Source organism: Leuciscus leuciscus (assembly GCF_965113295.1).
Source record: "Leuciscus leuciscus genome assembly, chromosome: 3".
Lineage (NCBI taxonomy): Eukaryota > Metazoa > Chordata > Actinopteri > Cypriniformes > Leuciscidae > Leuciscus > Leuciscus leuciscus.
In genome coordinates, this window is record NC_138727.1 from 64,976,879 (window position 1) to 65,001,625 (window position 24,747).

Here is a 24,747-nt window from a genome sequence, read left to right on the forward strand (position 1 = left end):
AGCATTTTCCCAGATGTCCTACAGCACCTTTAAAGGGGTGGTTGATTATGATTTCACTTTTTTAACTTTAGTTAGTGTGTAATGTTGCTGTTTGAGCATAAACAACATCTGCAAAGTTACAGCGCTCAAAGTTCAAAGCAAAGGAATATATTTGCTTTTAAAGAAATGGCTTTTTAAGGACTAAAACAAACGGCTGGTAGGGACTACACGACATTCCTCCCAGGTTAGTGACATCATATATATCATATAATAATGGCTAGATGTCTCGTCCACGCTGCTGGCCAATGGAGGTCGACGTCCGCACACGGCGGCCATCTTGCCACAGGGAGCTCGCTCACTCGTAACATTGTTTTAATGGTGCATGTACTTTTAAATAACCATAACTTGCTAAATTTTCTACCGATTTTCAAACGGTTTGGTTTGTTATAAACGTCAGAGATGTAGTTATGACACTGCATACATATGAATAATTATAACATACATGTTCAAGTATTTGGAATTATAGCCACGTTAATAACGTTTGTAAGAAACCAAACCGTTTGTAAATCCGTCAAGATTTCAGCGAGATAAGAGGATTTGTGTTCATGCTGATCACTCACCTTACTTCAGATACCACAGAGCTCGCCAGAAAGCTTCCCTGTGACAAGATGGCCGCTGGTGATTCCGTTCGAGACTCCGCCTTAAGACATCTAGCCTTATATGGATATCTATGAGTGACATCACCAACCCTAAAATTTACATAAACCCCGCCCCCGGAACACGATTTATAGATTATCAAGACAGAATATGCTAATCAATGACTAGAAGATAACTACACATAAGCTACATAAATTCATCAACTAACCATTCAGAAATGTTGTCACTTCTTCTTGAGTCTCTCCATCTTTCTGACTCCAGTTTGAAAATTAAAAAGGCTAAAAGTTTCTGAAATGTTCAGTGCATGTTTGTGTGAGTGCAAGCTGTTGAAGCTCCGCCTGTGCCTGGAGCAGCAGCTCATTTGCATTTAAAAGGACATACACAAAAACGGTGCGTTTTTACTCACCCTCAAAAAGTGAAAATTTTAACATGTTATATAGAAATATCTGTGGGGTATTTTGAGCTAAAACTTCACATACACACTCTGGAGACATCGGAGATTTATTTTACATCTTGTGAAAAGGGCATTATACCACCCCTTTAAGTAGATTTATTACATACAACAGTAACTCAGGTATAACTTTGGCTATCCTTGTTAAAAATAAATATACTAAAATGTACTTGAAATACATTTATTTTAGGCTAATTATGCAACAATTTTAGACATGCAGTTCGTTTCCTTTTATGATTTTCCACATTAACCCTCTGAGGTCTGAGCTGTTTTCTGGGCTCTGGAGGTGTTCTGACATGCTCTGACATTTGTGTTTTTTTCTGTTACTAGTGACATTTTCATGGCTAAAGTCTAATTACACTGTATTCAGCACAAACTCTGCTACAATAATATATCAGCAGCATGTATGTAAAAGTTTGTAGTTTTGAGATAATGACATTTATGCGTGGTTTGTGAAAATACAAAAAAAAATTCTCACTGAAATAAGGCCATGAAACCCATACTGATTATTTCTTCACAAGACTTTTGAAAATTGTATGACATAGCCTAGAATATTTGCTCCAAAACTATGTGAAAATCACCCTGACTGCTCATTCAGATAAGACAATATATTGATTTAAAATTTCTAAGACGTGTTTTGTGTGACAAAGCCATATGCGAAGAGGCGTGATCATCTCATGAATATGTAAGGTTTTAACACCTGAGAAAGACAAAGACACTCCCCTAACTGCCCTATTAGGAGCGATCAGGCCCTGTCATTCAGAGCAACCTTGCACAAAGAATGAGGAGATTTAAAAATGAATGGCTTTTAGATTGTTTGGATTTATTTACAACACAACACAATCCAAAAATACAAATGACAAAAGAGCACATTGAAAACAATGATCCAAAGACAGAGACCTTTGTGCCATTCCTAAAAACATTGTACATACCTTTCATTTCCAAGGTGTTTGATTTTCACTTTACCATGTTCATGTACAGAGACTCATGTGAATGTTGAAGTCAGCAGGACTCAGTTGCATCTGGTCCCTGAAAGAAAAAAAAAGAGAAAAAACTGTGAACATACTGATATCAAGAGAAACTATAGGGCTGCACGATTTTGGGAATAGATTTTAGATTTTTCTGGTTAAAATTTCTTTTTAAAATTCACAGAATACACACACACACACACACACACATGTTTCCAACAATATATAATGAACACCAGGTTTGTTGTGCCTTGTAGGCATAGGCTACGCAGTGCTGCATAAAATAATAATAACAATAAATTAAATCTTCCAAAAGATTTCAAGAACAACTACGCTAGAGAAAAATATATTGATTATCATATGTTACTTCAAATGTTTCCATTCGTTATGATGATATGAAATGAGATAATAGTAAAAACATAAAGCCTAATGTTTGGTGCATTTTTCCTTTCAAACGCAATCGCGCTCCAAAATATGATACTGTACATTCAAACGCACAGCGCGCTCCAAAATGTGATACCACAGCGCGCTCCAAAATATGATACATTCAAACGCCATCGCGCTCCAAAATATTAAACATTATGGTTATACATATCTATGTTTGAGCAGATATCCACAAACAGTATTTAACAGTAAACACGTGTCTAAATAGTATAATATTCACCATATATCTAGCAACAGTTCAACTGCAATGTGAAGTTTATGCAACAATACCATAAACTAATAAGTAAGAATTTCTTACCTTACATCTTTCTTGTCTTCAAATCGCGTTCTTCTTCTTCTGAGGTAAATCCATGTAAGCTCACAGCGTGTCTTCCAAACTCGACGAAAAGCAGAGACTTGTGAAGTGTGGAGATTTTCCATGTGGAGATTTGCATGTGAATCACTTTTGCGCGAGTGGGCGTGTCGAATTAAAAAGTAATTAGCAAGCGTTTGAGATACTGGACATCCTGTTGGTTTTATACAAATTACTTAAACAGAGAATATTTGTTTTCAGTTTGAATCCGATCATTTAAAAGTACACACTTAAATGTGTATAAAGTAGAGGTGGGCATAGATTAATTTTTTTAATCTAGATTAATCTAGATTAATTTTGAAATTAATCTAGATTAATCTAGATTAAAATGGCTCATTTGAATTCTGCCGAAGGCATTCAGAATATGTGTGCTACCCAAATAATGACTATAAAAGTAAGTCTTTGAGAACGGGTTTCTCAAGCCAGGTGGCGCATTAGACCAGGGGCTCATCTCCTGTTTCCAAAATGCATCACAAACTGCTTGAGAAAGCTGTTCTACTCATAGACTGTAAAAGGTTACTACTGTATGTTACCGTCCGTAGGCAACATTAGGTAGGCCTATGTTATTATCAACTACTATAGGCTATCAATTAGGGATGGGCGATATGGCCTAAAATCTATATTGTGATATACATTGCAGCCTCTTGCGATAACAATATACAGTATATTCAGTGCTTAATTTGTAAAGTGGGAGGTCCCGGAGCGCAGAGGGGGTGTGGATCCGGCGACTCAAAACGGGGGTTGGAGGTAACGGAACAAAAAAAAAAAAAAAAAAAAAAAAAATACACTGCCTACGTAGCTTCTCTGCAGGGACAGCGCCAGAGAATTTTTAACGCATGTGCTGAGTGGGTGCTAGATCATTGACGGGGAGCTGCGCAAAACTTGGCCACTAAATATTTCATATTCAGTTATGTTAATGATCACAATTACAGTTTTAATTTGATTAGATTGAACAAGCGCAACATTCAGCATTCAATCAAATAGGCCTATTCTAAAAGATGTAGGCTATTATTAATAATAATGTTATTTCAACACAATATCTCGTTATTTCGAAATAATATGTGTGCGTGCATCTGTAAATCCGGTGACGCGTGTATTGATTTTTATTAATAAACAAGTGTTTTCTCTAAAAGTGTCGACTCGGCTGCAAAGATGAAGTTGACGATCGCCATCTCCGTGTGAACCCGCTTATAGAGAGAAATGCACATAAATAAGCCTAATGGATTACATAATCAGAGAGTAGCCTTTTTCTTTTTTCGTTTTGAATTATTTCGTTTAAAGACATTTCAAGCTTTGTGTATTTGATGTATTTGTCATGTCTGTGTGAGGCATACACTGAGTTTCGTTAAGTTAGGATGTGCTCTAGTTCACGTGCAATGCAAGTGAGCGCGCGGGCGCCTCCGTTATATTTGTTTCGTAGGCCTATTCATTAAATACAGGCAATTGGTTGATGAAAAATTGATTAAAATTAAGATACAATTTATACAAAACGAAATTCACTTTAAAGAAAGGCTTTCTACAAAACAACTTCAACTTCAACGGTCAAAATCATGTCTGACCCGCTCCATGTCTCATATTGCGCATCCTATCTTACTCGGTCGTGCTGTTCACTTTTCATAAATCAACATAAAAAAAAAATTAAAAAAAACATTATAATATTTTAACAAATATGAAACTAAACGCTTTTTTAATGGCTACAATAGTAGGCCTACATACTCTCTATTTGTACAAATTTCTGCACATTAATTTAATTCTGAATTTTGCAAACACAAGTTGAAAGGCATTTGTTCAAATCAAGTTCACGGATAATTGTGCGTGCATTTATTAATCATTATGATACTAAAATCCTAACAAATAGGCTATGCTATGTACAAAAAAATCAGATGAGCCCATAATATGAACGCATTTACACGTTAAGCATTTTCCTCCCATAGAAAAACAGTATCGCTTAATGTGGCCTAATGCAGATTAGAATGTCCCCTTATTATGTCGAAATAACAAGATATTCAACACATTCTCACCCCAAATCGTCACTTTTTCGTCACTTTCAAAGTTCGTCAATATCCGACGCACAAAGCACCCTTTAGCGTCCATATGTGACGCTTCGGTTATGGGTAGGTTTAGGTATGTGGTAGGGTTATGCGTCTCATATGGACGCTAAAGGGTGCTTTGTGCGTCGGATATTGAAGCATGGTTGAAAGTGACGAAAAAGTGACGTTTTGGGTATGAGAACGGGCTGAGATATTATGTCGATACTAGGCTATTGTGTCCACCGTGGTCTCCTTTTTGATCAGCGGAAACGATTTTTGCTTGTTTGGGATCTGACTGTCCAGCGTATTTGAAAAAGTTAAGCAAACTTTCCTGTCTTTTTGACATTTTTCCCCTGAGTGAAACGATCGAGGCTAACAGCAATCTCAACTCGTACAACAAGCGTACAACAAACATTGAACACTACACAAACAGTATTTTTTTTTCTTTTTTCATTTAGGCAATTAATTTTAGTGACACAGGAGGTGCCGGATCCAATAAAAAAGGTTCCGGATCCAATGTCGGAGGTGACGGAACATGTTCCGGCGTGTTCCGGCTCAAATTAAGCCCTGAGTATATTATAATAAAACCATTTCAGAACAGGTTACACAGACCCTGCTAAACAACTGCTAAATGTATTTTTTTTTAAAGGGTGTATGTAGTTTTGAGAACATATATTGTGCAAAACTGTAAGTATACAACATAATTTTGCAGATAAATAAAATTTAAGTACACTAGCTGCAGAGACTTAAGTAGGTCTAATGTTTATTATGGCTTGGAGCTTATGAAACCCCAAATTTAAAATTAGAATATTGTCTAACTGATGTCTTTTCAGTTAAAAAGAAACACAACAACGATTCTTAAAATCGAGATTATGTGCTACACAACTAAGATATATTGGAATGGGAATAATACGCGCGCGCTGGTATTCAGTGATATCATGTTTCGTTTTGAATTTGAGGTGGTCGAACGGATTAGTCGTGTGTTAACTTACCGAACTGTTACCCCACACACTCTGTATATAGTTTGCTGCTGCTCGTCTGACGGCTTAAACCCGAACCAAGTCCAAATAATGGATGTTGCACCGATCTTTTTCACCAGCTTTCACTTTCAGCCGTGTTTACTTAAGATGACGACGAATATGCGTTGCAGCCGGGTTTACCTCGCGGCCGCGGGTAGATTGCGTCATCATAGCTTGTGTAGTATAGAGCCATCTCCCAACCCAACTTGGAGAATAGATTAACGGCGATATTTTTTTTAGCGCGCGATACGAGTCTCGCGTTAACGCAGCACGTTAACGCCGATAACGGCCCACCACTAGTATAAAGGTATATGGCTCATAAATGTGTGAGAAGTATTCGCTGAGTTTTGTTTCAGTTTATAGACGTGCTCAAGAAAAAAAAGTTCACCGCGACGGAGAGGCAGAACGCACACCCTGTTTGTTTTCTTTATTTTACAAAAGCACAATGTTTTGATTTGATTGTAAGTGGACACATACAAAAGTAGAAATATCACAGATTATTTTTTTATATTTCTTTTTTCTGTATAACCATAAATGACGGAGTAATTTAAGTTTATGTTGCTGCTATGTGAAAAAAATCCAGCAAAACGCGTCGGCGCGTTTCTCGACCTCAGAGGGTTAATAAATGTGGCACCTTATATACTGTTGGCCTGTTGTCAGCATAAAAAGTAATACATATAAATGTTCATTTAAATGAACTCACTGTATGTTGTCTGTTTACAGTGAAACTGTTCTGCTAGAAAGGTTTAAAGAGTGAGGGCATCGTTTCAGGTTTACGAACACACTGACTCTGACTGGCACTGTGTGTATGACAGTCTTTACTCTTCTAGAGATACTCTGTGTGAAGAAACTCCAGCAGCTTTCATCTCTTGACTGTAGAGAGGAGACAAACTATTTCATATGACACAAAATACAGCACAGGACATACAGAAGATGTTTGGAAATCAGAGAGATATTCAGCAGTTCTTCATGCTTCACATGTCAGAGAGTGTATAAGCGTCACATGAGGCCGGTGAAACCATAATAAGTAATGAAACCATAATAAGTAATAAGAGCTGTGGTTTGAGCAATGCTTGAACAAGTCACTGAGAGTCACTGAGATCCTCCCGTTTTCTCAGGATTGTGTGTGAGACAAAAGCACATTAACCGGTTCCTCCAAATGTACCGTTACTGCAATGTTTTTATTGTAAATATGCAGTGTTTTGTGTCCTGTATCCATCAACAGTTCAGTCTGACAAAACCCAGTTCAAACTATATCTACTTTCAGTTTGCTCATTAATTAAAGGAGCTGTATGTAGTTTTCAGCGGCCTCTAGCGGTGATGTTACAGATTGCAACCAATAAGTTGACAAGCGCGTGCTCTTGCGCGTGCTCGAATTTATGTGCGAGCACTGTGGGTACCGGCCAGACTGAGACGCGTCACGCAACACACCGGAGAAAGCATCCCACAACATGCTGGAAACTCAGGTAAACTCCCACTGCAACGTTACAATAATAGGCTACTTTTATCAGCTTGACGTTGAGCTAATGCTCCATGCTCGTACCATGATAAGTATGGAACCATATCAACCGTGCTGAATTTTGCCACTGCAAGCACTGCTTCACATTTTCTTCAGGAAATGTACATTCTAGGTTTGTAGATAAGGTTTCTCCATGATTCAAATGCCCTGCCGATGTTGATCCGTGTTTTTTCACCCGAAGTTCACCCGAAGTTCATCCGATTCACGTCTGGCCTTTAATACCAGCTTCAGCAGAAAAAAACGTTTTATTGTTTTTTATCAATTTGTGGAGTTTGTGTTGGAGTCTGTGACGTGTTGTGCTGGGAGCAGGTCGTTTCTTAGTGTTATCAGACATGTCAGACAAGTCAGAAGTCCATGTCATAAGTTGTAGTGTCGTCGCTGTTGAGTGCAAAGTCAGTCGGCTAGACGAGGCGAGAGGCGAGAGGCTTGGGGGCGAGCATACAGGTGACGTCACTGGATTTCGCGGTAAATCCGACCCGGCACCTTCACATAAAAATAAGAATACTTGCTTTCAGAGGTAATAGCAAAACCTGCAAAGTGGATCATTTTAATGTGAGATTACAACCCCTTCACACACAGGCAATAAAAAAAGGATTCGTTTTAGTAGAAAAGCTACATACAGCACCTTTAATGAACTGTAAGAGGCATTCAATTAATTTGACCACTTTTGTTCCCATGCATCTTTTCAGTGAATATGACTTTATGTGTACACAATTTTATGTGAATAAAGAAAGAAAGATGATATGAATGTTAACATTAGACATAGAGGTCACAACAGTGTTTTAGCAGCATTTGTCTGAACTCTATCAGATTGGACTGGATTGTGATTAGAATATCTTCGACCTCTGATGATCATGTAGTCGAATTAATATGTTGTTTCAAAATCTACGTGTTGAAGAATCAGATGTTTGCACTTCAACTGTTTGACCAGCAGATGATCATTAGAAGCTTCCGTAATGAACTGACCCCACTCAGTTATAGAGTGCTGGACTCATGCATTGTCAATATAAGATCTCAAACAAAAACTGATGCACATCTAGATGGAAATAACATCACAACATTTTTTCCGTCAAGAGGTGCATGATCAGTTTTGGTCAGGTTCTTGTATGGACAATGCAAGAGTCCAGCGCTCTGTAAAGTCTCCTCCAGCACATCCCAAATACTTTCAATGAATTTAAGGCCTGGACTCAGAGGAGCCGATTCATGTGTGAAAATGAATCTTCATGCTCCTCACAACCATTCTTTCACAATCTAAGCCTGATGAATCCTGACATTGTCATCTTGGAATATGGCCATGATGTGTCTTCCTACATGATTGTATAAGACAGGAAAAGCTACACACTTCATCCATTAGGGTTAGAAGAACTGATGTCAAACATTTATTATAAGAAACAAACAAGTTATCATTTGCTAACAAACAAGTATTCGTTACTTCAATGAGCTCATTGTTTCTGCATTAAATTATTATATAGTTTAATTAGCTAAGTGTGATTTTGTATATGTACAACTTAGACAGTTTCCTCTGATAACAGATCATTCTTGTAATGTGAACTGATGAGCAAGAGCAGCGGACACTGAGCAAGCGTTTACTACCGAACGCACAGCCATGGTCTCTTTGGCCAGGTGGTGTTTATATCAGAGGGGGCGGGACACTATAGATTCTAGAGAGCATTTGATTGGACAGAAGATGTGATGAGAAGCTGAAGTAAGCGGTGACGTCATACAAATCCTTGATCCATTTTAGCGGAAGTGAGAGAATGTACATTTTGAATGCTTATATCTCCTAAATGCGAATTTTGTCATTGTTTTGGAACACACCAGCTTATTTATAACATTAAGGCTAACATATTCATACTAAGAGCTAAAAAACTAAAATTTTGATTTCAGGGGTCCTTTAATCCTGTCTCCCTCAACGAAACTTAAAGGAAGTATATCTCTCAACCAGTTTGCTATCAGATCAGCTTTCCTGCAGTCGTGAATGCAGTGATGTACAGCTGTCTTTCCTCATTCGACTGCTGTTTGGATTTCATGTGATTTCTCATAGTGGTGATGATATTATAACTCAGATTCATTAATTTATTTGATTAAAAGTAATTCCATTTTGTAAGATCATTTAGTAAGATAATTTCTTTATCATTTTCAAGTAAATCCAAACTTTCTCAGGGCAGACGACAACATGTGATCAAATACAAACCACTTGTTAACACGCTCCACAGCGCCACCCAGTGCATTTAGTTCTAACTGCGAGTTAGTGCTTGGGATATCTCATGCATTCACTGCATTTACTGCCAGCAAAGCAACGTAGTAAAAATCTAATAGTATTTTATTTTTCGAATAATAATTACAGATCAAATATTCGAAAATTTGAATATTCGTGCACACCCCTAGTTTTGACCAAGTCAAACAGCGCTGCATTACACCACAATTTTTATTCGTTAAAATAGTTACCTTTATGAGTAGTAATCCAACACTTGCAGGCATTTCATTAGAATGAAATAAAATAATGTGAATTTAAGTGATGAAACACTACTGTAACTGTAACGGGGGACATTAAAAAAAACTGATTAAAAATCATTAAAACATTTGTTTTGAATAAGCGAACTCATATTGAACCGAAAATTACTTAATCTGCCTTTAAGTGAATTATTTTTAAAGAATGTGCTTATTTTTATTTTTGAAAATCCATGATTGTTAAAATCTAGTAATTAAGATGTAAATAAAATAATAAATATAAAAAAATCTCCTAAAAATTGCATCTAAAAAATAGATTTTTTTTTTATTAGAATGAAACGATATAAGCTTTTAATGCTTTGTGTAATTTTGACCTGCAAGAGAGGGATGTGTAATTCACATATAGGGTGAATATGAAGGTCAACTAATGTTAACAGATAGATGCATTAGTAAAAAATGCATTAGTAAATGCTGAGATTAACATTAGCTATGGTAAATAAATGCTGGATAAGTATTGTTTATTGTTAGTTCATGTTAACTTAATGTAGTTAACTGATGGTATCAAATGAACCTTATTGTTGCTGATTATGTAAATATATAGTACTTTCAAACATGATGCATATTTGTGATGGTGCTTCTATAGAACTTAACCTGCTATAGTTTATAGCCACATTCCAAACCCAGAAATATGTTAATGTCACTAGTCCTTTCTTCCCTACTGTGCTGTATATCCACGTGAAAGACTGGAACAAGACCACATGTGGGCGGGGCTTGATTGTGTCCGTGGGGAACTGATTGGATGGTTGTGGTTTGCTATTGGCTGATCTCATGTGAGTGACAGGTTATAGCCCCGCCCACGTCATCAGAGAAGAGAAGAGATGCTGCAAGAGGAACTTAATCTGATTCAAGATTATTAACACAATAATGATGTGCACCGATACATTATTTATAATAAACACTGCAACATTTAATAAAAAAAAAAAAAAAAAAAAAAAAATTGACATCTCATGATGACTGTAAGGTCTATAAGCAGAATGATACACTTCAGCTAGTCATTATTGCAAAATAAACCTGTAAACCAAATGAAACCTGTTATAATGTTACATATCAATGCGGAGTGCGAAGTAGTCTTTTATCACCACAATAGGGCTTTATTTTGCCATAATTCAAGGTTTCACTGATTTTGATTGTCATTCTATACACGAGTACATGAAGGAACGAAACTAAGTACTGAGGACCCGGTCAAAACAACAAGATAAAACATTAACCAATAAAAACCCAATGCAGCAGCATCAAAAAATAGCATAATAAGAAATAACAAATTAAAAATTCTTGAATAAGACTAAATAAATAAGTGCAAATAATAAGTATTAATAAATAATATAAATAGTCAAATGTTATTTCACCTAAAAAATCTGTACTGTAGACATTATAACTGGCTGCCAATACATTTTTAATTGTTTTAATTACCCAATTTTAAATTGTATTAAATGTTGCTTCCAATAACACATTCATTTACGCAATATTTAATTGCTAACCAAGTGCAATTTGTATTTAACCAAACTTATTCTGAATAGCTTGTGTTTTACTTTGAACCACATTGATTATACTGTGAGTAGGGTTACAACAAACTAGGGAAATGTAGATGAAACATGCATTCTTCTTTTTCAAAACATCTGTTTTTATTGGATGTTTTATGAAACTCCTCCTTGAATTCTGAGTAAAGGTGTAACAGGTTGAACAGCTACAACTGAGATCAGAAACACACTGCAGCTTTACGTCGGTGAGGAAAGAGGCTGAAAAAACAACATCTGCCATGGTAAGTACATGTTTTTTATTTTACTGGTTGGACAGTAAACAAGCCATGTTGTTTACCACATGTTTCTGAAGCCATTTGTGTAGAATTGATCTGCTTGATTCACATATTTGTGATATCTAGGGTTGCCAACTTTGTCACTATGAAATGAGGGACAAAAGGTGGGCTGGTTTTGTGCGAAAATACAGTGTATGATTTTTAGCCATTTGTCATAATGATAGCTAACTTAATAAAATATGAATACATAACTCTCATGCCTTGGCAACGTACAGTAGGTTTAATAATAGTTTGTTCATTTACAGCAGCGTTAACACAGACAAAAAGTAAAGGTAATAGGTAATGGTTAAATTAAAGGACTAAGACAAAACACTTGTGACTCCTGCACTGTAGGTTAGAAAAATTCATGTTAATCTTGCATGTGACAAACTAAAAATAACATAGCTTGTGTATGCTGTAGTTTTGCTTAGGAATCAAATAGCAGACTCAGAACATGCAACCTCTGTGCACACAAACAGTGGTGGGGAATAAATGCTTCACATTCTTATTCACTCAAACTATATATAAGTTGGAAAACAAAACTTGACAAAATAAAACATTTAAATGCAAAAGAAGAAAAGAGGGGCATGCCTCTGCTCACCAAGTCTACTTTTTCCATGGATATTTTTGGCTGCCCTTGACCGATTCAAGCAGTCTTTTGTCCTTTTGTGCAGCCAGAGAAAAGTCCTTACATGACAGGTCACAGTTCACAGTTATTTGAAGTTCATTTTTGATGAGCTCTGTGCTGCATCTGTTTCTTGAGTCTGACCATTTAATGTTCATCAGAGAGAAAATCCTCTCTACAAAGGCATTTGAGCCTGGCACACTGAGGACAAATGAGACAATCCTGAACATGTTGATCAAGTTGGCTTTCCCTAGAATTTGGAAAACTGTGACCCACTTCTCACTGGTGGATTTTGTGGTATCCTGTGTGGCTTTCTTTATTTCTTCCTTACTAGCACAAAACTCTTCATAGAGTTGGTCCATACTCACTGTCTCTGTCATTTTGAGGGCAACCACCACCTGCTCCAGGTCAGAGAAGGAAAGCTCCTCATGTAGGCCAATTGGTTTCAGTTTCATCATTACATTTTCTGATGAGAAATCAAACCATTTGTCAATATATGCAATGACAGATTCATAAAACTTTGATCTCTGTGCTGCTGACACTTGTTTGTCCATCAGCTGCTTGGTCTGGTATCCAAAAAAGCTGTCTTCTTTCCGCTGAAGCATCTTCACTTTGAATTTTCCCACCTCCTCGTAAACATCTGTGATGCAGAGATTTGTTTCCTCCAGCTTTCTAACAAGTGTGTCAAACACACACCCCACGTTGTGGAAAAAGTACAGATAAATCTCAGCAGCTGCAGTTTTTTCTTCGTCCTCAAAAGTCCTCCTCAGTGCCAAAGGACAGGTCTCCCCAAGGGACCTGAAGTATGAGGTGAGAGCTGGCCAGCTCTGCAGGAGACGATCAACAGCTGGATGAAGAGACAACCATCGCGTGCAAACATGACGCAGAATTTCACGCCACTCAATGTCAACAAAGGCAAAAAATGCACACAGTTCCTTTCTTCTGGAAGCAGATACTGAGAAGTGGCTGTAGATCTTTAAAACCAGTGACTCAATGTCCACTGAGAGCTGATCACAGGCGTGCTTGCAGGTGTTATGAGCTATATGAGCCGGGCAATTAGCTTTCAAAATGCGACTGTTGGCACTGCTCAATAACTGGTAAACAGAGTGGTGTTTTCCAAAGTTAACATTCGCATTAACTGCCGCATATGCTGTGATGTGTTTTATATCCAGTAGTTCATACATTTTCAGGCAGTTCATCAGAGCTCGATGAATACCATTTGCAGTTTCATCACTATCTTCATAAAAGTCAAGTAACTTGCACTGCACTCCATCAGAGACAGAAAAATATCTCACGCACACTGGAAACATTTGTCTATTTTCCTTGTTTGAGGCATCGGTGGCAACAGAGTAAAACACAGGCTCACATTCAGATGGAGATAGATCATTCAGAATATCCCGCACAGTCTTTGGTCCTAAAACACTCATTGTGATCATCTCTGCTTTCGTTCTCCCCAAGCGCATCTTCTTCACAACATTTGAGTCATGAAACAAAGCACCGTTTAGCTTAGCAAGACAGTCGTTGCTGTTGTAGCTGAGTCCATGTTTGACGGTGTGATACACGTATGAGGCTTCGCTTGCCGCTATTTTGTCAGTTTCCACAGTAGTTACCCCGAAGAATCCACAGATATTGCTTGCACCTTTAGCTAGTGTGGCCTTCTTGTGCATTTCTGTGGAAGCATGTTTAGTCAAGTCATTCTCACCTCCATGGGCAACTGAAAATTCCCTGTGACATAAAGTAGAGAAGGCTTTTGTTGAGTCACCGCTGACGGGCTTAATCCATATATTTTTTACTTACCAATTTTTATTGTAGCTGCACAGTCTTTTTTTTTTGCAGGTTTATCCATATTTGCAGTTTTATTCACATGCCAAGTCGATTATCGACTTTTTTGTGTGTGTGGAGGAATTGGCGCATTTACAACGTATACTGATGCGCGTGAGAGGAGGGGGGCTGTGATTGGATGATGATGATAGGTCAGGTGTGAGGTGTCGTGTGTGTGTCGCCGTGTCAGTGATCATTCTCAAGTGTCGTGATCAGCACTGCTGCTGTTGTATCAGTGGTTAGATCAGCGCAGTAGTAAAAAAACGGGACAAGTGAGGTCCCGTACGGGACAAATCAATTAGGCTCAAAATACGGGACATCCCGCCTAATTCGGGACAGTTGGCAACCCTAGTGATATCATACACAGACTATACAGTTAATGCTCTTTTGTAAGGGCTGAAATGAGGTTTAGTTTGTTTCTGGAGAAACTGTTGATTGGGTGCGGTGTTTGTGTGTTCCTGTTTAAAGACATGATCTTGTGCAGTAAACCAGTTGTTCTAGTTATTATGTTTTTTAGAGAAACTCACATCTCTGCCCTAAAGACTGAAGAACTCCTTCAATCTCGCATTCAGAACATTGTTTTAGTTTTTAATTGTTTAAAAGTTAAAAAATACCTTTAAAAGTAAACTAATAGAACAGCTGTTTGTGATGTGCATATGTATATAGATGTATGATGTCTAGTGGATTTTCAGTGTGATCTTCCTTGTGTCTTTGTATGGATGTGAATTTTCCTCATTTATAAACTATGTATTGGCAGGACTAATAGCTTTCTGGAGAGAAAAAAAGAGTGACGCTGCTTCTAAAATGAGTCTCAGTGAGAAAACAGAGGAGGGATGTTCTCAGTCCCAGAGATCTCCTGAACCCAGCCGTGTGTCTATGACGAGAAGAAAATCCATGGATTTTCTTAATGAGTTCAGTCATAAACCATTGACCACTGATCCTATGTGAGTATAAACACGCTAGATCAAGTTAGTTATTTAACTTAACATATTAGTTCATGTGTGAACATGACCTGGTTGCATGTTGTTCAGATGACTTCAATACGATAAATCCAAACAGTCTTTAATAAATCCACTACAGCATCCAATACCAATGATAAAGATAGTCAACCAACGTGTAGACATTAACAGTACCCGACGACCGAAAGGAAGACGAGCATGAACTTAAATATTCGTAGCAGGAAGTTTAATTAATGATAATTAGAGGCAAGTACCTGGACTGAAGGACAATCTGTAATAATCGACATTAATTAAAACAAGGGAAATGAGCAAACTGAAAACAAAAGTCCAAATGGTGTTTGTGTGACAAATAATATGCTTAAAATTATTACATTTTCTAACCTAAATTTACATGTACTTTTTCTGTATACAGTAAATACCAAATCGATAGAAGAGGCCATATTATATCAAGTAAATAAAATATGTGGTTCTATGCATTGTGACAATTACTAACAAATATTTGAGCCATTTTAAAGGATGGAGAATGGACTTCCCCACATTAATCGTGATAATCGTGAATAAGTCACGGCTGAAGCGGAGTGCCTGCAACCCCTTCAGCCATGACTTATTCACAATATAGCATTAGTCTTGACTACCTTATTGCTTATATAAAACAGTTACTACACATTACAAATATTAAAGCCAAAAAATATGTATCAATGCAACTTTCATTAAGTAAAAGCACTAAAAGCCTTCCTTCCGCTTGAAAAATTAGTCCCTGACCGTAAACAGCAACGGAAGTTACATGATTACGCCATTAAATGGTGGCAAAGACTGTAGATAAGTAGAGAAGACATTTATATTGAAAGGACAGAAACTTCTTGTGAACATGAAGGAGCAAGATGCAGCTGACAACATTTTTTTTATTTTGAATAGCGCTGTCACTGTCAGGGCACACAAAAACCCCTTAACTGGTAAAAAGAAAAGACATCGAACTGGACATTTAAGTGGATTTTTTTATTATGAACATAGGACTGACCTGAAGGAAAATGATATATCTAAATGCAGGTACACTAGCACTTGATCTCTCTCTCTCTCTCTCTCTCTCTCTCTCTCTCTCTCTCTCTCTCTCTCTCTCTCTCTCTCAATACTCTACTCTACTCTACATAATACAGTAAGCTTCAATGAATAATACCAATGAGAAAAAAACACATGTTTACATTGCTAAGAGTGGTTGCTAAGGGTGTTGTGTAGTAATACACAGAACCCTTGGTGGAAGCGGTCATAGCCATGTTTTATCTTGAATAAAACACAGCTATTGACCAATCAGAATCAAGGACTGGAACTAACCGTTTTATAAATAACTATACAGCCATACAATGTAAGTTATGGGCTATAGAAACATGTCACAAGGGCATTTAACAATACGTACATCTATAAAAGCAGATCATATTCAGTATTGATTACAAAAAAAATGACATATCATTAGCAGATAATTAGACCAGCAAAAACAATATGACACATTCCACTCAAAATGAAATGATTAGCAGCTTTTCATCTCCATTCATTGTTCATGTATACTCATGGCTGGTTTCGGTTTGATTCATTTAGCAAGTCAACAAGCACATCATTTCACATTACGCATCTCTGTAGTTAGTGGTGGATCCTCCTCTCCTGTACGCACTTATTTTTCTTCTTGTTTCAGCAATGTGGAAAAAAATTATCTGCAGAAGGATTCTCCTCAACCAATGTATGATGAACTACAGACAATCAAAGACCAGCACAAATACAGCATAAAGATCAAGTACGAGAGATTATTTGAGGGAAACAAAATCCAAGAGAATGAAACCCTCCTGAACAGGATCTACACACAGCTCTACATCATAGAGGGAGAGAGAGAAGGAGTGAATGAAGAACATGAGGTTTTACAGATGGAGAAAACAGCCAGAACACAACACTCAAAAGACACTCCAATCTACTGCAATGACATCTTTAAAGCCTCACCTGAACCAGGATGTGAGGAGAAAGACCAAATCAAGACTGTTCTTACTAAAGGCATCGCTGGAATCGGAAAAACCGTCTCTGTGCAGAAGTTCATTCTGGACTGGGCCGAGAGAAAAGCCAATCAGGATGTAGATTTCATGTTTGTGCTTCCATTTCGAGAGCTGAACTTGATCCGAGATCATCAGTACAGTCTTCACAGACTTCTGGTGGACTTTCATCCTGAACTTCAAGATCTGGACTCAAAGATTTACGAGCAGTGTAAAGTTGTATTCATCTTGGATGGTCTGGATGAAAGCAGAATCACACTGTTGTTTTCAGAGGCTCAGAAAGTTTCTGATGTGACTGAGACTTCATCAGTGGGTGTGTTGATGTCAAACCTCATTAAAGGAGATCTGCTTCCCTCCGCTCTCATCTGGATCACCTCCAGACCAGCAGCAGCCAATCAGATCCCCTCCAAATACATCAACCGTTTGACAGAAATTCAGGGATTCAATGACCCTCAGAAGGAGGAATATTTCAGGAAGAGAATCAGTGACGAGAATCAAGCCAGCAGAATCATCTCACACATCAGAAGAACAAGAAGCCTCAACATCATGTGCCACATACCCGTCTTCTGCTGGATCTCCTCCACTGTGCTTCAGAAGCTCATGGAAGAAGATCTGAGTGCAGAAAACCCTCGAACTCTGACTGAAATGTACATCCACTTCCTGCTGATTCAGATCAACATGAGGAATCAGAAGTATGAAGAGAAAGATCCAGAAAAACTCCTGCAGTCCAACAGAGAAGTGATTGTGAAACTTGCTGAAGTGGCTTTCAAACAGCTGATGAAGGGTAATGTGATGTTATATGAGGAGGACCTGATTGAGAGCGGCATAGACGTCACTGACGCCTCAGTGTATTCTGGGATTTGCACTGAGATCTTTAAGGAGGAATCTGTGATTCATCAGAGGAAAGTCTACAGCTTCATTCATCTGAGCATTCAGGAGTTTCTCGCTGCTTTCCATGTGTTTTACTGCTATTTAATTAGCACTGTGGAGACCCTTAAGGTTTTTGATTCAATGCATAATTTGCTTAGAGGAGCAGTAGATAAAGCCCTTGAGAGTGAAAATGGACAGCTGGATCTATTCCTGCGGTTCCTGCTGGGCGTCTCACTGGAGTCCAATCAGAGACTCTTACAGGATCTACTGACACACACAGAGAACAGCTCAGAGAGCATCCGGAGAACCACACAGTACATTAAAGAGAAGATAAAAGATGGACATGGACTCTCCGCTGAAAGATCCATCAATCTGTTCCTCTGTCTGTTGGAAGTGAAAGATCAGACTCTGTCCAGAGAGATTCGGGAGTTTGTGAAATCAGATAAACACTCAGAGAAGAAACTCTCTCCTGCTCACTGCTCAACAATCTCCTACATGCTTCAGATGTCAGAGGAGGTGCTGGATGAGCTGGACCTCAAGAAATACAACACATCAGATGAGGGTAGAAGAAGACTGATACCAGCTGCGATCAACTGCAGAAAAGCCCTGTAAGTGATTTGTACTCATAAACTTATGACCTTTTTACATTATGAACTTATTGGGCCCTATTTTAACGATCTGAAACGCAAGTATCAAGCGCGAAACGCAAGTAACTTTGTGGGCGGGTCTTGGGCGCTGTTGCTATTATACCGCTAAGAGTCATGATAAATGACTCTTGCGCCCGACCCAAATCTAAAATGGGTTGGTCTGAAGTAGCTTCATTATTCATAGGTGGGGTTTGGGTGTAACGTGAAATAAACCAATCAGAGCGATATCTCACATTCCCTTTAAGAGCAGGTGCACTTGTTCCATGGCGGATTGATATTATAACGGCGGATTTGCCATGCAGGCGCGCGCCAGGAGCGCTTCACAGCCGACGAGACCAACGTTCTCGTCAGGGCCGTAAAAAGACAGAGAAGTGACATTGTATGGGGATGGGAGAAACCCATCCAAATTAGCTTCGGTTAAACAGGCGTATGATAATTTGAGTAAATGTGTAAGCTAGATTTATGCCTATTTTTTCACATCTTCATGGACACAACAATGATTTCCCTCATGTGTTAACCCTCTGAGGTCGGCAAACGCGCCCCCACGTTTTACTGGATTTTCTTCACATTGTAGTACAATAAACTTAAATTACTCCGTCATTTATGGTTATACAGAAAAAAGAAATATAAAAAAAGAATCTGTGATATTTCTACTTTTGTATGTGTCCACTTACAATCAAATGAAAACATTGTGCTTTTGTAAAATAAAGAAAATAAACAGGGTGTGCGTTCTGCCTCTCCGTCGCGGTGAACTTTTTTTTCTTGAGCACGTCTATAAACTGAAACAAAACTCAGTGAATACTTGTCACACATTTATGAGCCATATACCTTTATACACATTTAAGTGTGTACTTTTAAATGATCGGATTCAAACTGAAAACAAATATTCTCTGTTTAAGTAATTTGTATAAAACCAACAGGATGTCCAGTATCTCAAACGCTTGCTAATTATTTTTTAATTCGACCACGCCCACTCGCGCAAAAGAGATTCACATGCAAATCTCCACATGCAAATCTCCACATGGAACGCGAACGCCCTCGTTACCTCAAACACAAAACACCAAAACACTTCACAAGTCTCTGCTTTTCGTCGAGTTTGGAAGACGCGCTGTGAGCTTACATTGGATTTACATCAGAAGAAGAAGAACGCGATTTGAAGACAAGAAAGATGTAAGGTAAGAAATTCTTACTTATTAGTTTATGGTATTGTTGCATAAACTTCACATTGCAGTTGAACTGTTGCTAGATATATGGTGAATATTATACTATTTAGACCTGTGTTTACTGTACGGTTTGTGGATATCTGCTCAAACATAGATATATATATAACCATAATGTTTAATATTTTGGAGCGCGATGGCGTTTGAATGTATCATATTTTGGAGCGCGCTGTGGGTTTGAATGTATCATATTTTGGAGCGCGCTGTGCGTTTGAATGTATCATATTTTGGAGCGCGCTGTGCGTTTGAATGTATCATATTTTGGAGCGCGATTGCGTTTGAAAGGAAAAATGCACCAAACATTAGGCTTTATGTTTTTACTATTATCTCATTTCATATCATCATAACGAATGGAAACATTTGAAGTAACATAAGATAATTAATATATTTTTCTCTAGCATTGTTACTGAAATCTTTTGGAAGATTTATAGGCTGCTATTGTCACAAATACACAAGGCTCGGGAGACTGGAACACAGTTCAAACTCAGGTATATTATACACAAATGCAACTCCAGATAATACTTAGAAGGCTCTGAGGTCAGAATAATTCATGGACGGCAAACTTAGAACAGTCTCTGGAAATACTAGAACTGGAACAGTCTCTGGGAATACATGAACAGTCTCAGGAAAATACGTGGAACTTAGAACAGTCTCTCATAATCCACGCGAAGATAAAGGTTAAAGGCAGACACGATGATACTTGGAGCTTGATTCAAACACGGGGATACATGGAGCTTGAGTCGGACACGATGATACAGGGAGCTTGAGTATACTTGACACTCTGTAGATGACACTCTGTAGATGACACTCTGTAGATGATACTCTGTAGATACGTGCAGCACTCGCTCTGGGAATTCTGGGGATTCCCCTCAGTCGGCACTCAGAAGACACGCGAAGAACTCTTGAAACGTAACTTAGGATCACTCACAAACGTAAATTAGAAATACTCTCCGACAGTGTTTAGAACCATTCCATAAACGTGGACCAAGCTCCGATAATTCCCTGAAGACTCATAGGAAACACTTCGTGGATTCTCTGATCACTATCCGTCGAAACAGGGATCCACCCCGTATGTAATGACGGTAACTCTCGTAGATACTGGATCACCTTGAGTGAGGAGCCATGGAATCACTCACCGACGATCTCAGGAAAACATAACTAGGAAGGTACGTGGAAGCGACTGGGTTAACGTGAACTAGAGCAACATTAATACCCGGCAGTGAGTGCATGTGAGGGAGCTGAATATAAAGGCTGGTGATGAGGTAATAATGAGGAGATGGGGTTCAGCTGCGGTGATGAGGGAAGTGAGTGCAGGTGTGGATCCAGGGGGATGCTGGGAAATGTAGTACGTGACATGGCCAGGGAAAACCAGGGAAACCGTGACATTACTCCCCCCTCCCGGAAGGCGCGTCCTCGCGCCTTTTAGCATGAGTGGGGGGGAGCCAGGGTGGGGTCGGAACGGAACCAGGGTGGAGCAGGCAGAATGGGCAACCATGGTGGTGGTGTAGGCTGAGCAGGGGGTCACGGCGGTGCAGGCAGAGCAAGGGGCCACGTGGTGCAGGCTGGGGACGTGGCCATGGCGAAGTTGGCTGAGGAGGTGGCCATGGTGAAGCAGGAGACCACCCCTCGGGCGGTCCAGGTGGAGCAGGCTTGTCAGGGGACCATGGCGGATTAGGAGACCACCCCTCGGGCGATCTCGGCGGAGCAGGTTGTGCCAGTGACCATGGCGAAGCAGGCTGTACAGGCGGCCAGGGCGGAGCTGACCTTTTGGGCGGCCACGGCGGAGAAGCCCCTTCGGGCGGCCACGGCAGTTCGGGCGGCCACGGCGGAGCAGGCAGAGTGGCTGACCAAGGCGGAAAAGTCTCTGTACTGGACAGAACCAGCGGCGAAGAAAGCTCTGGGCTGGACAGGACCAGCGTCGAAGGAAGTTCTGGGCTGGACGGAACCAGCGGCGAAGGAAGCTCTGGGCTGGACGAGACAAGCGGCGAAGAAAGTGCTGTGCTGGACGAGACCAGCGGCGAAGGAAGCGCTGGGCAGGACAGGCCCTGTGGCGAAGGCGGGTCTGGACTGGGCAGGACCAGCGGCGAAGAGGGCTTTGGGCTGGGCAGGACCAGCGGCGAAGAGGGCCCTGAAGGTGAAGGGAGCTCCAAGCCAGACGGAATTAAGGAAAGGTATAGTTCTGCAGACATGACGGTCACAGGCGCGGCGGGCATAACGCTCACAGTCACAGGCACGGCGGGCATGACGCATACTGCCTTGGGCTCGGCAGGTCTGGCGTGAAGTGCAGGCTCGGCTGGACTGGCGTGAAGTGCGGGCTTGACTTGAGGGGTCTCAGGCTTGGCGTGGCGTGACTCGGACATGGCGTGGCACTGAAGCGGGGCCGGCAGTGCGAGGCGCAGAGGCGGGGCTGACAGGACGAGAACTCCGGTTACGTCCTCCGGAGTCTGGCGAGCCTGACGGGTCCTCTTCCTCTTACGTCGGCGAAGGGGCGTTGTAGGGAGTGGTGGCTCGGCTGGGCAGTCGTGAGGAGCAGGCTCGGCTGGGCAGACGACGTGCTCTGGCTCGACTGGGCAGAGGAAGTGAGTGGGATCGGCTGGGCTGTTTTGGTGAGGAACATATCTGAGAGTCCCTCTGACGGACATAATGGAGGGGGTCGAGCAACTTGGACGCCAGATCGGCACTGTTTGAAACCAGCTTACGTGCTCTGGGCCAGGTGATCCCCGCAACTGGTCCAGGGCGAATATGGTGCTCAGCGTTGAGTGGTTCTGTGGGCTTGCCTGGGCTGACGTGACGAGCAGGCATGGGGGGTCTGGCGTGAGGTTCCGGTTCGGAGAAAATTGCACATTTGGGGAAAAAACTATTCCAGCAGATGGCAATTGCCTCTTTCCAGTCCATACCCGAGATATCGGGGAGCGGTTGAGGGTCGACGTATCTGGCCCCGATCTTGTAACAAGCTTTTATGGTCTCGTCACTCAGGTCACAGTCAACAGCCAGTGAGCAAAACTTCAAGGTGAATTCAAACAAGTCGCAGCTGTTCTGGGCCAGTGCCACGATCTGTTCCCAACACATCCTTGGAAGAGGGGTGTCAGATGCTGGGACTGAACTTGGGATGGAACTGGATCTTGTTCGTGGTTGCGTTGTTGTAGTGGAGATTGAGGCAACCTCCAGAGCCGTTGGAGCTTGCACGGTGTGTGGTCGGGTATTCTGTCACAAATACACAAGGCTCGGGAGACTGGAACACAGTTCAAACTCAGGTATATTATACACAAATGCAACTCCAGATAATACTTAGAAGGCTCTGAGGTCAGAATAATTCATGGACGGCAAACTTAGAACAGTCTCTGGAAATACTAGAACTGGAACAGTCTCTGGAAATACATGAACAGTCTCAGGAAAATACGTGGAACTTAGAACAGTCTCTCATAATCCACGCAAAGATACAGGAGTTAAAGGCAGACACGATGATACTTGGAGCTTGATTCAAACACGGGGATACATGGAGCTTGAGTCGGACACGATGATACAGGGAGCTTGAGTATACTTGACACTCTGTAGATGACACTCTGTAGATGACACTCTGTAGATACGTGCAGCACTCGCTCTGGGAATTCTGGGGATTCCCCTCAGTCGGCACTCAGAAGACACGCGAAGCACTCTTGAAACGTAACTTAGGATCACTCACAAACGTAAATTAGAAATACTCTCCGACAGTGTTTAGAACCATTCCATAAACGTGGACCAAGCTCCGATAATTCCCTGAAGACTCATGGGAAACACTTCGTGGATTCTCTGATCACTATCCGTCGAAACAGGGATCCACCCCGTATGTAATGACGGTAACTCTCGTAGATACTGGATCACCTTGAGTGAGGAGCCATGGAATCACTCACCGACGATCTCAGGAAAACATAACTAGGAAGGTACGTGGAAGCGACTGGGTTAACGTGAACTAGAGCAACATTAATACCCGGCAGTGAGTGCATGTGAGGGAGCTGAATATAAAGGCTGGTGATGAGGTAATAATGAGGAGATGGGGTTCAGCTGCGGTGATGAGGGAAGTGAGTGCAGGTGTGGATCCAGGGGGATGCTGGGAAATGTAGTACGTGACATGGCCAGGGAAAACCAGGGAAACCGTGACAGCTATAGGTTATTGTTATAATTATTTTATGCAGTACTGCACATAGCTTATGCCTACAAGGCACAACAAACATGGTGTTCATTATATTATATATTGTTGGAAACATTTGTGTGTGTGTGTGTGTGTGTATTCTGTGAATTTTAAAAAGCAATTTTAACCAGAAAAATCTATTCCCAAAATCGTGCAGGCCTAGTTTCTCTTGATACCAGTATGTTCACTTTTTTTATTTTCTTTCAGGGACCAGATGCAACTGAGTCCTGCTGACTTCAACATTCACATGAGTCTCTGTACATGAACATGGTAAAGTGAAAATCAAACACCTTGGAAATGAAAGGTATGTACAATGTTTTTAGGAATGGCACAAAGGTCTCTGTCTTTGGATCATTGTTTTCAATGTGCTCTTTTGTCATTTGTTGTGTATTTTTGGATTATGTTGTGTTGTAAATAAATCCAAACAATCTAAAAGCCATTCTTTTTTAAATCTCCTCATTCTTTGTGCAAGGTTGCTCTGAATGACAGGGCCTGATAGCTCCTAATAGGGCAGTTAGGGGAGTGTCTTTGTCTTTCTCAGGTGTGAAAAGCTTACATATTAATGAGCTCCCGCATAAAGCTTTCTCACACAAAACACGTTGTAAAAATTTTAAATCAATATATTGTCTTATCTGAATGAGCAGTCAGGGTGATTTTCACATAGTTTTGGAGCAAATATTCTAGG

General features: G+C 40.2%; 2 protein-coding genes across 4 annotated transcripts in view; one reads left to right on the forward strand and one right to left on the reverse strand.

Annotated features, from left to right (window-relative positions):
* LOC309495384 (NACHT, LRR and PYD domains-containing protein 3-like) overlaps window positions 1-7,570 on the reverse strand; it is a 211,012-nt gene extending 203,442 nt beyond the window's left edge. Inside the window, exon 1 of the mRNA XM_082165091.1 lies at window positions 2,020-7,570. The gene's annotated coding sequence lies outside the window, so the exon portion shown is untranslated. The remainder of the gene's footprint in view (window positions 1-2,019) is intronic.
* LOC309495382 (NLR family CARD domain-containing protein 3-like) overlaps window positions 1-24,747 on the forward strand; it is a 76,976-nt gene that overhangs the window by 36,497 nt on the left and 15,732 nt on the right. The window contains exons 4-5 of one of the 3 annotated variants that reach the window (XM_082165088.1): window positions 14,988-15,112; window positions 16,812-19,917. In XM_082165088.1, the coding sequence (XP_082021214.1) occupies window positions 14,988-15,112; window positions 16,812-18,639 (1,953 nt within the window). In that variant the 3' untranslated portion in view covers window positions 18,640-19,917. Of the gene's footprint in view, window positions 1-11,608; window positions 11,690-14,987; window positions 15,113-15,858; window positions 16,175-16,811; window positions 19,918-24,747 lie in introns of those variants that run through there. The other 2 variants (XM_082165087.1, XM_082165085.1) reach the window with 2 other exon arrangements.